The sequence below is a fragment of the Sinohyriopsis cumingii genome, unplaced genomic scaffold, assembly GCF_028554795.1.
Source record: "Sinohyriopsis cumingii isolate HCF-2022 unplaced genomic scaffold, ASM2855479v2 utg002226l, whole genome shotgun sequence".
Classification (NCBI taxonomy): domain Eukaryota; kingdom Metazoa; phylum Mollusca; class Bivalvia; order Unionida; family Unionidae; genus Sinohyriopsis; species Sinohyriopsis cumingii.
In genome coordinates this window covers 447,512-462,411 of record NW_028316162.1, presented here as the reverse complement: position 1 = coordinate 462,411, position 14,900 = coordinate 447,512, and the positions used below count along the sequence as shown (strand labels likewise).

The 14,900-nt window shown below is 33.7% G+C and overlaps 1 protein-coding gene across 1 annotated transcript in view; it reads right to left on the bottom strand.

Annotated features, from left to right (window-relative positions):
• The window catches only part of LOC149770911 (E3 ubiquitin-protein ligase rnf213-alpha-like), a 512,819-nt gene that overhangs the window by 60,521 nt on the left and 437,398 nt on the right, over positions 1 to 14,900 (bottom strand). The window contains exons 58-60 of the mRNA XM_089948996.1: positions 10,688 to 10,781; positions 9,995 to 10,029; positions 6,470 to 6,567 (exon numbers count right to left, since the gene is read on the bottom strand). Of these exons, the coding sequence (XP_089805122.1) occupies positions 6,470 to 6,567; positions 9,995 to 10,029; positions 10,688 to 10,781 (227 nt within the window). The remainder of the gene's footprint in view (positions 1 to 6,469; positions 6,568 to 9,994; positions 10,030 to 10,687; positions 10,782 to 14,900) is intronic.

The following is a 14,900-nucleotide window of genomic DNA, read 5'->3' as shown; positions in this document are numbered from 1 at the left end:
ATATAAAAAAACGTCTTATTTGGACCAAAGAATAAAACTAGAATGTATCCAATTCAACATAAAAATTAGTGACGTAGTACGCAATGTGTGAAGTGGTAAACATGTTAAGCGAAAGGAAACCACATGGAATAATGTTTTCGATGATTGCCTCAATATACTGTAATTTATCCTGAAATTAATGTTGTCCTATGAGGAAATAATAAAGTACACCGTTATGAAGAGATATTTATTAACATTTAATCTCAGAACGATTATAAAGTGAGTATTCAACAGAATAATCTGCCTACCCCCCCCCACTTATTTCTCCGTTATGTCGTCAATCACTTCATTGGTTTTGGGCTTATTTTATAGGTCCCTCGATAACTCGCGCCTCACTTATAGTGCGGTCGATGTTTCTGGACCCCGATGTGCGCGAGTTATCGAGGGAGTGGTGTATTTTGAAAATGAATTTTCAAGTTGTAATATTAACGTCTTTGGATTTATCATGGTCTCATTATTACATATTTATATTTTTCCCCCATAAACCCTTAGTCCTACAATGTAAGACCTTGACCCGTTATTTATATTTTGGATGTTGAGGTCTTACTGCCAATAACATAGCGTGTGTGGCGTGTTCTGATGTCAATTAACATCAGAACGATAAGTCACATTGTCAGGAATATGTTGCACACTTAGCATCCCATATTTGCACTTTTCTACAAATTAAATTTATAACATTTTACTGAGACTTTACTTACAATGATGTCTTTTCTTAATAAATTTAAATTACCAAACAAGCAAATGGACATGTTTGCAAGTTCTGTTGGCCTACATTTCAGTTGGCTGGAATGTTTTGGAAGTTGGGAATAATGAAATCAGTTAAAAGGATCATAAGAATCTTGAACGAAACCAAGCTATCTAAACACTTTCTTCAATATTAATATATTTGTATTTGTTTCTTTAAAGAAGGATACTTCAAATTAACCCAATTTCATCATTCCAGGCTTCCATTGCTTTCCAAAGCATATTAGTTATCCCTGTGTTGCTTGTGAATAGCGAAAAAAGGTTCTGGATGGTGTTCAATTAAAAAAAAAACATAATTTTGTCCAGACTCCCTGGATCAACCAAATTTTTTTTGTAAAATTAAAAAAAAATGTGAATTTATTTAAGAAAAAAACTATACAAAACAGTTGTACAGCCATACAACCATGAAAATGATTTAAAAAAAACCCACAAATTATGGGTAACCCGTACAAGTTGACAGGTATGCATTTATATAATGCTACAAATAAACCAATGAACAAAACTAGAGGCTATTTATTGTGCAGTAAATACAATAATATCTACAGCAGATACCCAATTCACTACTAAAATTGTGTGATAGAAGGCATTTTGGCTGAATTGCAAATGATGATGATGATTTGATAGATGGTCAGGAAAACTTAACAGTGTTACTGCAATATGGAAAATAATTTGTTTTTCTTTCAAATGTACACTTACTGACCCCAAACTTCTTTTCTATGCTGTGTAAATGTGTATCTTCTGAAATTTAATCTTTGATTACTATTGTTTTTAATTTAACTTTGGAGTTCAAAGTTTGTTTATGTGACTTTAAAGGAGACCAGAAACCAATGGAAATATTGGATAATAATAAAGGTACTATAGCAGTAAACCTTATTCTGAAGTATCATCTGCGACCGAAATGCCAATATTAAAATATTGGCCTATCTTCTAGGAGCTGAATTTCCGTGACCTCGTATGCAAAATTTCCGCGCCTATTCGGTTACTTTCGGGGTGTGACGTCATAGTAGCCACTCCAGCAGCCCAAGTGGGAGTTGCCAGAGTAAAAGACAATACCGTTTTGCGTTGCTTACGGGTGTAATAAAACATTAAGAAAAGCCAGTGGACAACATTTTTTTTTCTTTTCCGAAAGATAAAGGCATACTGAAAGAATGGATACATTATTACAGACGAGTCGATTTCAAAGCAACACCATACAGCCCTATGTGCTCGTTACATTTCTCAAAGAACTGTTACGACAGGGATTCTGAAAAAATGGCAGCTCAAGGATACGCAAATGCTAGGCTTAGACAAAAAGTTGGCTCTGTTCCAGACATAACGTTGAATATTTTAAATCCTGGGAAAAGTGTTGAACGTGAGAGTTACGAAAATAGGCAGAAGGCCGAGTAAGTGACCACAAAATGCAACAATCAATTCACAGATCTTTTATCTACACCAGCAGTGCTAAAAATAAATCGGATAGCCCGACACCCTGGGTCCCTCTGGTTTTAGTTCCGGCCCATCCTGTATTCAAAATGAGGTGCCCGTCAGGCTTGTCGAAACAAAAATTGTTTGCCTGAGGAAACTTTGATCGCGCTGGTGAAATTAGTAAATGTATTTTCAAGATGTTGACATGCATGCCTTAACACGGCACAATCTAAATCAAATCAATACTGTCCAAGGTGAAATTTAGATTTGATTTTAATCAAATGGAGGCTTTGCCAAAAATAATATTCTAAACCTGTCGTGTTTCGAGAAAACACAATTTTCAGTAATCTTATAAAAATTACAAATTTTTAAAAAAAATCATTGTATACATGTAGTATGTATAAACGGTAATCTGTAATGATTGGAACTGATATAAAATTATTCCTTGGGCAGTTTAAATAACAGCGATTAAAAGAAAAGAGGTCAAAGTTTCACATTAAATGGCTGACAATAGAAACTGGGGGGGGGGGACTATTGACCCAACCCCTTGCCCCAATGTGCGAGCGCCCATGGGACGTACCTTTTCTCCATGTGATACGCCTTATTATTCCCCCAGGACAAGCCCATTTGCATATTCTGGTCAGCTCTGGCTAAATTGCAAAATAGCTAAAGTTTTGATTTAAGTACGCAAACAATAAAGCCGATGTGACCGTTCTGGTGGCCTAGTGGTTAGAGCGTCCGGCTCGGATGCGGGAGGTCGTGGGTTCGATCCCCGGCCGAGTCATACGAAAGACTTTTAAAATGGTACTAACAGCTGCCTCGCTTGGCGTTCAGCATTAAGAGGTTAGTGTTAGGACTGGTCGGCCTGGTGTCAGGATAATGTGACTGGGTGGGACATCATGCTACATGTCTGCGGCATGATGCCCCAGTGCTAGACATCACTATAAACTGCCACATTGCAGACATCGTAGCGATATGACTGAAAAATTGTTAAAGCTACGTTAAAAATCAAAATCACATCACAATAAAGCCGATGTGACTGATGAACATATTCCATCCTTGCATTGATCTTGTGAAAAGGACTGCCCTTCGGACATACTTCAAAGAAACCCTGTTCGACAGTGTGTGTGTGTGTAAGCACCAGCAATTGATTGCCAAAATAAACGATGCCTATTTTGTTGTTACTTACGATGCCATGGACTTCAGGTTTAAGTCTTAATGCATGTAACACTGTTTGCTGAACAAAATATTTATTCAGAATTAGTTCTTTAGGGCCACATATACTGCATGGTATATTTTGTTTTATTCCTTTTAATTTAATTATGGTAATTAAACTTTACATATACGGTCGAGGAATGTCAGGTGTTAACTGGCCGAGTTTCTTTGGCGGAAATGGAGATACGATTTTTGTTCGCAGAGAAAATTTCACAGTGATCATTCATTTAAGGTAATTGGTGACAATTGTATTCTTTTAATTTTGTTATACTATAGTACTGTTGTAGTTGTTTAAAAACATCTGAAATTTACTTGAATAATGTTTAATTTTCACGTTCTATTTACTGAAGAAGAAAAAAAAAGAAAACAAATGTTGTGTGATATTAATTATTTCGTCCAGTGCCGGATTTAGACGTGTGTTCGTGTGATTTGAATTTTTAACGTAGCTTTAACAATTTTTCAGTCATATCACAACGATGTCTGCAGTGTGGCAGCTTAGACAGTGGATTGCATACGTTATATCTATTTATAAACGGTTTGGGGTTGGTTTTTTCTTCTTCTGACAAATGAAAATTGACAGACATAATGTAATTATCGGGACTTCGCTGCGAAAAATTTAGAGATATTACGAGATCGAGATGTAGATGAGGAAATACCCCCAAAATCAGGAGGTTTTTCTCCCGGCTTGAGAGCTGACAGGTATGAACTGTCCGGGCTTGTGGAATTTCAGTCAGGGCTTGAGTTTATTTAAGTCACCTGCCCGGGGCCTGTGCCTAAAAAAATTCTTTTAACACTGACCAGTACAGTACATAAACTATTATATCAGACTGCAGATTCAAGTTTTGAATGTGCAACCCAAATGTGGTCTCCTTCCGTCTGCCTCGCTCGCCAATGTTTATGTTTTTTATTCGAGGACTGGCTAGTATTGCGTCACGGTACCACGTGATCTGTCGTCTCATTAAAACTCGGAAAAACTCGGCAATTTACGGAATCGTGCTATCTTCCATGCAATAAAATCACTACCCGCTTACGATATTTAATTTATAAACATGTCAGTCGAATTAAAATCTGTAGAGAATTACATACGTAGAAGGAAAATTTTGATTTCTAGTCTCCTTTAAGCTTAGTTTGGTTCCAAAAGATTCAGTGCCATTGGGTGATTATGTCAACAATTTCAATAATTTCACATTGTTTGCCTAATTACTAAACCCGGTATAAATACTATGCAGGTGTGTTTTATTTTCATGTCAACTTCTTCATAAGGATAATCCAGTTAAAATGTAACAAATCAGAACTAAGCTGATACACAATATTTGCTTGACATCTGGGAATGGTTTTGCATCTGAATGTAGGTTGTTAGTTATAGAATGCAGCAGCATGTGGAGTCTGCATAAAAATAGCAAATCTATAGTAAAGTAGACACATTTGGTTCCTAACAAAATGTATCAGATGGAGAAGTATATTTGGGTCACAAGTACTGAACAGAGGCTGGACCAGTAGAGGTTGTATTTGGATAGCATTGTGTATATTTCATTGTGTTAGGCAAAACATTTATAAGTGAATGGGGGAATGGAGAAAGAAATCACATCATTCTTCACATTTTAATAACTGAATTAAACCTGATATGCTTACATATGATTTCTTTTTCCATTTGTTTAAAACCAGTAGTCTCTCTCATCAAAACGAATATCATGAAAAAGAACCTAAATAGTCTCTAGATTCTTTGCTTGGATATTTATTCTGCATATCCTGTAATACACATATGTGAATGCATTTTAGTGGGTGAATCTTTGAATATTAAATGGCATTTTGTACAACTTAACATGAGCATTCTGCACTGTCTACTGTAGCTCAGCTCAGTGGTAAGTTCCATGTGATGTAGGGGACATCTACTATTATATAATTATATAGCTGTGACTTCATGATTTGTGCAATAAAAGTTAACTCCATCTGCTACAAGCGATGACAACCAATATCCAGTCTGTGACAGAAACAGCATGGATGGATTAACTTTCATCGTGGAAATGTTTCCACACTCCACAATGCATGTACTGTATATGTAGATTTGTTTTTGGCAGTTAAGCAGTAAATAACATTCCCCCCAAAAAACTCCAGATTTTTTTTGGTCATTCCATGCCTACCTCCCAATTTCATAATATCTTGTGAGTTTGGTTGAGAACTCCCAACTATTACACTATGTCTGTTGATTTTCATTTCTCCTAATAAAAATCCTACACAAATGGATTATCTTGGCATAATTTCATGCATACTGGACCCGGAAGATTGGTCCATATTTAGTGAAAACAAGGCTAAAAAATACTGCAAGAAACCTCAAAATTTTAGGTCCTAATCTACCTATTTTTTTTATTAAATCTCCCTACTTAGTTTCTGAAACAGTGGTGGGATGTTTTTCTGACATAAATGAGGGATTATGGGTTGTGGAAGGAATAGTGCCCCATGTAAAGTCATTGCTCACAATGCAAGGAATTGACTTTTTATAATTAAAAGTTAATGTGTAGCTAGCCTAGTTGTCTATTTCTAACAGCTTGTTTACTTTACTAAGTTTTTACACAATGTATATTTGAGAATAATATACATGTAAATATTAGTACTGATTCTAATCATGAAAGAAAAAAACTAACTTCTACTTGGTGATAGGAAATGTTACTGCAAATATGTAGTTATATAACATGCTAAATTATTTATTACTATTACTCTTTTGATCATGCTTGACATTCTATTTTTCTTCTTCATCTCAAAGTTTTATTTATGTCATTACAATATTTGTCTTCCAGCAAAGAGTAAAAAAGATATATAAACTGTTGAAGGCAATCACTTTTAATCTCCATAAACTTTTCTGAGTTATTAGAAGGAGACTTTTGTAGCAGTACTGGAGTCTGGACAATAAGCAACCCCTAATCACTAAATGTGCAATTTTAGGAAGTCCTGTTTGCACAAATTTGAACCATATTCTAGAATACAGGAGCCCAAAATCATATTCTTCATGTGACATGGCTATATATATATAAAATGACTCAGAAGCAAAGCATTAATTGATATGTTTTACCCTGGGTCAGGAGCATTTCCTGGGCGAGGCACATGTGACTGACCTCCAATCTCTGAACCACATTTTGGACATTTACTGACAGTATATGGGCGGCCACACTGCAAAAACAGACACAAAAAAGAAAATTAATACAGATTTACCCTCCTTGGTCCTGACTGTTGGTAGCTGTGACTTGTACATTATATGCCTGCTCAGTAATTAAAAATGAATGTGCAAATAACCAAATGACATCACAGATGATCAATAAAAGAGATCATTGCAACTAGAGGTAAGTGATGTGTGATATTTATGACTTTACAATCTAATGGTCTAACACTAAAAATATCAGAAGTATTGGCTAATATATCTCTGAAAAAGTACTGAACATATAAAAATATCTACATCCAACAAGTACACTATCATACTATCTTAACACCATTTATGGGCCAATACTTTTGTTAAGTCTAATACACGGTTTTATTGAGCTCTGAGATATAATACTGGCAGACAAAATGTATATTTCACAGTTCAATAAAACAATGTATTGAATTCAACAAAAGGCCAGAATTGTTTTAGGTCTGTTCCATTTAAACATACATGGTACCCAGGGAAAGCAGTTTTAAAAAAAAATATATGCCAGGGTACTTTGATTTCACATAATTCATATTAAAATGATAAGAAAATTCTAAACTGCATATGTGGGTGAGTACCCCACTTTAAAAGTGCCTTCCCTGGGTCTCATGTATGTTTTAATCGAACAGCCCTTATTACTTTCAACAAAAATTACAACTAACATTACATAATTAATCACAGAGTGTATACTCAACAGGTATATTCAAGCATCTTGTCAAAGCAAACAATGGTACCCAAGAATGTTAATGAGTATGCCTCTCTATGGATGGTTATTTTGTTAAATCAAACAATCCTACACAATACTTCTGTAATGCTGATGAATGTAAAAAAAATCACTTATCAGTCAAATATGAAAAATCAACAAAATCTTAAAATCATGAATTTGCCTCTATTTTGAAAGATGCTATAGTTGTATCAATTTAACAATATACTATTAAAAACATAAACGTAAGAAACCACAGTGGATTTTATTTTATTTATTTTATATTGTACATTTATATACTTTATATATTACATTTATATATTATTTTTGACAATATGATAACCATTATTAATGGTTCCATAGATCTGAATGGGTGGTAGCAATAAACAAAAACTGCTGATGACAGTAAACAACGAAAGTTGTTTTCACAGCAATGTTTAATCTCTGTTTCAAAGTTTCCTCATTATTTTGCATGTCTGCAGTCAGCTTATCTACTTGAAAATTTGTCAGGTGTTCCAGATTAAGGTCCATTTCTTGCAAAACTTCAGCACTACTAACAGACATAACTGAACAATCAATCTGTTTTCTCTCATTCCTGCTGTAAACATTTTCAGGAATGGCATTAGCCATCATTCTGTGTAAACATTACAAGTTCTCGAAATGATTTCACCTGCATGTCAGTTTTCTTTAATTTATTTTCACAGATGTTTAAAAACAGGCAAAAACATGATAAAAAAAAGTAGAGAAAATGTAAACGTAATTGGAATATTAATATCTGGTAGTACAAGCATAGATGAATCTTTGAACTTAGAAAATTTGGTGCAAGGTGGATTTGGGGCTTGATCTGATATTAACTAAGAAAAGTTTATTTTTTTGGCTTCCTATTAAAATATGCTCTACAAAAATCACACCCTAGTGAAAATGTGACTAAAATTTCAGCAAAATGACTGAATTTTTTTTGACATTCACTCAAATGTCCTTTTTTCGCTAAAATTATGGTATTTTAGGAGATTTTACCAAAATTTCTGAAAATATCAGTGAAATATTGTGCTTGAAATATCACTGACTCTGCCAACATTTCTGAAAATATCAGTGGGAATTTGTGATTGAAATTTCATTGAGAGTTTGTCAAAAATTCTGAAAATATAGTGATATTTTGTGATTATAATATCACTGACATTTCAATAAAAAATATCAATAAGATATAATAAAATTTATTTTTTGTTTCTTGTACAATTTGAATGATTTTCAGCAACATTTATATTTCCTGTTTCTGACAGCTGTAATTTTATTGTTCATTTTAGGCACAATAACTTCTTTCTACATCTATCCTTGTTATATTTCCTTTTCAAAATTTTTGTTGTTGTTGTATTTTTGTTTAACATCAATTGGATTTAACTGCCCTCAAACAAGTTTTCTTGTTTTCTGTCTTAAAACAGAATTTCTTTCCTCCTGATCTGAATCGGATTTTCTTCGATATGTACCCTCTTTTAATATCGTCTCTTAAACTTTTTTTTAAATAATGCTTTATCCGGTCCCATTCCACAATGTGCTTTCTAATAAGTATTTGTTCCCTTTATTATTTAACAGATGATCGCAGTAAAGAACTTTCTGATCAGACAAAATTTTGTACTTGCCCAATGAATCGTCACATAACAGAAACTTATGGGAATGAGCATGCCTGCTCAACATGGTGATTCAAATTTTTGAGCGGGATACAAGTTTGAATAACCATTTGAAAAATGTGCGGCAATGAGAACTGCCTGAATGCATAGTTGATGGGAATGTAATTGGTTAGTCTGCATGAAAACTGAATGCCAGGATTAGCATTTTGCTTTTTGTGCCATAAAGAGCTTTACAGAAGTGACTAATGTGCTAAATATGACAAAGAATTGAACCAGGAATAAGTTATATAACTCCAAACTGATTAACTTCCAGAATTTAAGGAGGGACAAAGTATAGATCACTGGTGGGAATTGTTGCCAGATACCAATGTCTATCAAAGATAGTCATATCTTTGCAGAGTTTTCTTGGCCCACAAGTAGAATCATCCTTCAATATCATGAGTGGTATTATTGTTTATGTTATCAAAATATTCTAGTTGTGTACGAATTTAGTATAAAATAAGAGTAATTATATCATGATATATGTTTGTCATGGCTACTTATGGAACAAGGACTAATTCCCGAGACCACAACAGCATCATAGTTTGTACATTAATCAGAAACCAAGTCTGCAGTACAACAGTGACATAAGGCAGGCTCCTAGCAATTCTTCTTTTCATAATCAATGTCTCAAACGGATGCTTTTCTGTAATTCTGCATCATTTTCACAGTTGAATTTTTCAATGCAGGATGATATTTTATATTTTATATATGTTTATGTGCTCACAGATGCCTGTGCATATCTTCCAGGCTTGATATTTTGATTTTTAAAATCACTTAATTTAGTGTCAAGCCAGATTCTTCACATCATCTTGTATATACTGTATATGTTGTACATAACAGATTGAACCCAGTACTATAAAGGTGCACAGACAACATGTTACCACTGCCCCATCCTTTAACCACTCACAGTCAAGTTACTCTGAACTTGTGCATGTCTGGGGACTGACCTCAATGCTACAAAAAGGTGCACAGCCAACATGTTGATACTGCACTATTCACCGTACTGTATAAAGGAAAGAGAATACAGTTTTCTTTATTACTTACATCTCCAATTACATATGGGTGGCCATTAGGGCAACCTGAAATGGGGGAAAAAAGTCAAGTTAAACAGTCAATCAAAATAGCAAATCTACAACTGTGGCAACATGGGTAAATAAAACTCTGATTGTAATATTCATAAATTTCAATTTGTCATTTTCGCATAAAAAGAAACACAATAAATTTGGGTGTCTAAAATAGGATCAGAGTAAATACAAGCATTTTTCCTTGCTCTAAGCATAGGAAGAATGTTAGCTGTGTTAACCTAAACAGTATTGACTTGTTTACACAAAATCTACCTTAAATCCACATTAACTTATAAAATGTTTCCGAATTCTGCTATCTGATGGTGCAGTTAATGCACCATATGACAAAGATGTTAGATAGTTGTTAATGGTATGTTTAATATCTAATTGGCTATATCATGCTAAGGAAATTGGAGCTAGATGCCTTTCCCAAAGAAAACACCAAGACAGCTGACCCAGGCTGGTATTGAATCTGTGACCTATGGACTGAGTCTGACACTCTACCAAATGAGCCATCATGGATCCCATAAGAAAATGAACTTAGATATGGCATGTAGGACTCTCCCAGCATATTATTGTTGCTACTGGCTAGATTCAACTAGCTTGGCAATTGCTCTTACTCAGAAGTCAAATAAATGTAATTTCATATTAAATTAATATTTAGTCAACTTACGGTAGAAGATTGGGTTGTCTTCCCCTCTGTTAACCAGTAGTACTTCTCTAATTTCTTGCACATCATCCTGAGGCATTGTGGGTATAAAGGCATCCTAGAATACAGTTATGTTAATTTTACAACCAATTATACATCTGAACACCTCTCTTTTGATAACATGGTTCATATATCATGAACTATATATCTGTATACCTCTCCCTTGATAACATGTTTCAGAGGACTTTTCAAGGGATTTTATTTCTACCAGCTTTCAAGAAGCCTATTTGTTCTTTCAGAAAATGAACTTTCTTGATATGCTACTTTGTTTGTCACTACATAAATAAAAAATGAAGAAAAAAGATAACTGTGCCATTATAGCAAAGAGATGCTACTTCATCTGGAAACAACCATGTGTCAAGTTTTTTGATTCCACAGTTTTATCCCAATTTACTTATTATTTTTAGAAAATAATATTGAACAAATTATGAATGAAATAATTATCTATCTTGTTCAATTTAATCTTTTTGTATTCACTCTGATGAATTCCATAAGTTTTTGGCAAAATTTTACTAATTTTACAAACAAAATCAAAACCTATTAGAGATCAAATCAATTTTTTCAAATTCAAGACCTTTTCAGAGTCACCCATCAACTGAATGATTTTTGATGGTTGTGTGAACCATAAATAACCTGCAAGTAACAGGATCCATAACTTAATGTATTCATTAATTTTGGTAAACCAGGGGCAGGGGTAGGTGGGCATAACAACTATCATTAATGAATGTGAATGCTATTCTCTGCTGTTCCTGCAAACATTGTAATGGATTTTAATATGGATGTAAGATCTTAAGAAGGCAATTACTATTTATAAATTAATATCAATATAATTCAGTGTGCGTGTGTGTGTGTGTATGTATGTGGGGGGTGGATGGATGCATGCATGCAGGCATGCATGTATGTATGTTTAAAAGTACATTAGCAAAATCCTGGTTTTATATAATACCCTAATAGGAACACAAAGCAAAGACAATCACAGGTAAAATTCTAAAGATACAAAATCAATTTCTCAAAATAAACTACATTTAAAAAAAACATATCCCAGGGCAAAAATATAAATGTCACCATTAGTCACCTCTTATTACATGCTGAACGTCTCAATAGGCATATTTAATATCCCTAGCCTGGCATGGTAGTTTAATATAATTCTAGCTGAAATGCAACATCACAAACCTCCTTATGGAAAAAGTTTAGAAATGATCAATATTCAAGGGCAACAACTTCTCTAAATGTTGATGGTATGCTGTAAATTCAACTCATTCAAGATGTCATTAATATAAAGGTGCATGATAACTTTGGCTTAAGTGTAATATTCCTTAGTAGAGGTTTGCTGCAGATAGCAAAGTCATGAGGCTGAGAAATCAGGAACCATAACTCATCTACATTATAATATCCACATTATAATGTGGAAAACTTTAAATTAAATTCAATCAAGGCCTCATCATTATAAAACTGTGTGCGTAAATGAGGTAAAATTCTGGAAATAAAACTCATCAAAGCATCACTGATCTAAAGCTATGTGCCAAATCTGGTTGAAATCTAACTAATTTTGATATAGTAATCTTGTGGAAACAAAGGTCAGGATGACATGCAATCAGGAGACCACAACTTTTATAATTGAGACTAAACTCATTGAAGGCACTTGTAAGTTTATGAGACAATGTTCATACCAAATTCCACCAGAACACATTGAACAGTTCTTGAGCTATGCCAGTTACAAGAAGCATATCCACATGTAAAATGCAATTGACCTACCAAATAATATCTAATTATGTGTAAGGGCTCCCGTACAGAAATTTCTTATGGATTCCGTATGGAATACTTATGGAATCCGTATGGAACAGATATGGACTGAAAAACTTATGGAATCAGACAATTTATTCCATATCAATTCCATAAGTACTTCACAGCAAGTGAAAATTCCATATGGAATAAAGTTGTAACTTTAATCCATAAGCACTTTTTTCCATATGGAAATCAGGCTCGTGTGTTATAGCATCATGGAAAATACTCTCTGAAGACTTAATAATTAAACTATCTGATTAAAATAGAAATGTTGGTGGGAGTTTGTATACCTGTATATGTCAGTGTAGCTGATGTGGAAGGATGAATATATACTCATAAATTTTAAGAAACACATGTATGTCAGTTTTCTTTAATTTATTTCCACAGATGTTTAAAAACAAAGACATGACCAAAAAAGTAGGGAAAATGTAAGCATGATCAGAAATTTAATATTAAAATACAAGCATAGATGAATCTTTGGTGCAAGGTGGATTTTGGGCTTGATCTAATGTTTATTCTGAAAAGTAATTTTTTTTGGCTTGCTATTAAAATATGCTCTACAAAAATCATGCCCTAGTGAAAATGTGACTTAAATTTCAGCAAAATCAATGAACATTTCTTGACATTCACTCAAATGTCCATTTTCACTAAAATCATGGTATTTTAAGAGATTTTACCAAAATTTAAGAAAATATCAGTGAAATTGTGTGATTGAAATTTCACTGATTCTGCCAACATTTCTGAAAATATTAGTGGGAATTTTTTGTTGAAATTTCACTGAGAGTTTGTCAAAAATTCTAAAAATATAGTGATATTTTGTGATTGCAAAATCACTGAAATTTTAGTTTAAAAAAATATAAATAAGATATAATAAAATTTATTTTTGTTTCTTGTACAATTTGATTGATTTTCAGCAGCATTTATATTCCCTGTTTCTGATAGCTGTAATTGTATTGTTTATTTTGGGAACAATAACTTCTTTCCACATCTTTCTGTATTATATTTCTTTATCAAATTTTGTTATTGTTGTTGTTGTACTTTTTTAAACTTAAACTGGATTTAACTGCCCTCAAACAAGTTTTCTTGTTTTCTGTTTTGAATCAGAATTTCGCTTTTCTCCTGACCTGAATCTGATTTTCCTCGATATGGACCCTTTTTTTAATATCGTCTCCGAAACATTTTTAAATAATGCTCTATCAGGTCCCATTCCGCAACGGGCTTTCCAATAAGTATTTGTTCCGTTTATTATTTAAAGGATGATCAATGTAAAGATCTTTCTGATTGGTCAAAATTTTGTAATTGTCCAATGAGTCGTTGCGTAACGGAAACTGACGGGAATGCTAAACATGGCGATTTGAGTGGGATACGAGTTTGAATAACCATTTGAAAAATGTGCGGCAAAGAGAATAGCTTGAATCAAAGTCGATGGGAGCGTAATTGGTCAGTGTGTATGAAAACTGAACGCCAGGATTAGCATTTCGCTTTTTGTGCCATAACAGCTCTACAGTAGCAGCTAACGTGCTAAATAGGACAAGGAATTGAACCAGGATGATTTTGAAGTTATATAATTCAAAACTGATTAACTTCCAGGATGAATTTAAGGAGGACAAATTATAGATCACTGGTGGAATTCTTGCGAAATACCCATGTCTATCAAAGATGGTCATATCTTTGCGGAATTTTCTTGGCCCACGTAGAATCATCGTTCAATATCGTGAGGCATTATTGTGTATATTATCTAAATATTCTAGGTGTGTTGGAATGCAGTGTAAAATAAGAGTACTTCTTTCGTGATAAACGTTTGTCACGCTGCTTATTGAACAAGGACTAATTCAAGAGACCACAACAGCATCATAGTTTGTACATTAATCAAAAATCAAGTTGCAGTACAAGTGACATAGCAGGCTTTTAGCATTTCTTTTCATGTCTCAAATGGATGCTTTTCTGTAATTTTGCATTATTTTCACAGTTGAATTTTTCAATGCAGATTAATATTTTATATATGTTTATGTGTTCACAGATGCCTGTGCATATATTCTAGGCTTGATACTTTGATTTTTAAAATCACTTAATTATTTAGTGTCAAGCCAGTTTTTTTTTTTTTTTTTTTTTATTAACCCCGTAATAGGTTGACCAATGGGTCGGGGAACCATCCCAGGGTCACCTTACAATCAAACATTTCTGGTTATCAGATAATCTAGGGATAATAAATATAATCTACAGAGAAAGTAAAAAAGAAAACACACACACACACACACACACACACACACACACACGCATATACACATGCATATGGCACACAATCTAGGTGACATGGCCTTTGTGATATTACAATATTTTGTTCCTGTTTACCATCAAGACAGAGACAAGTTAAATGTTCATTGTTGAGGTC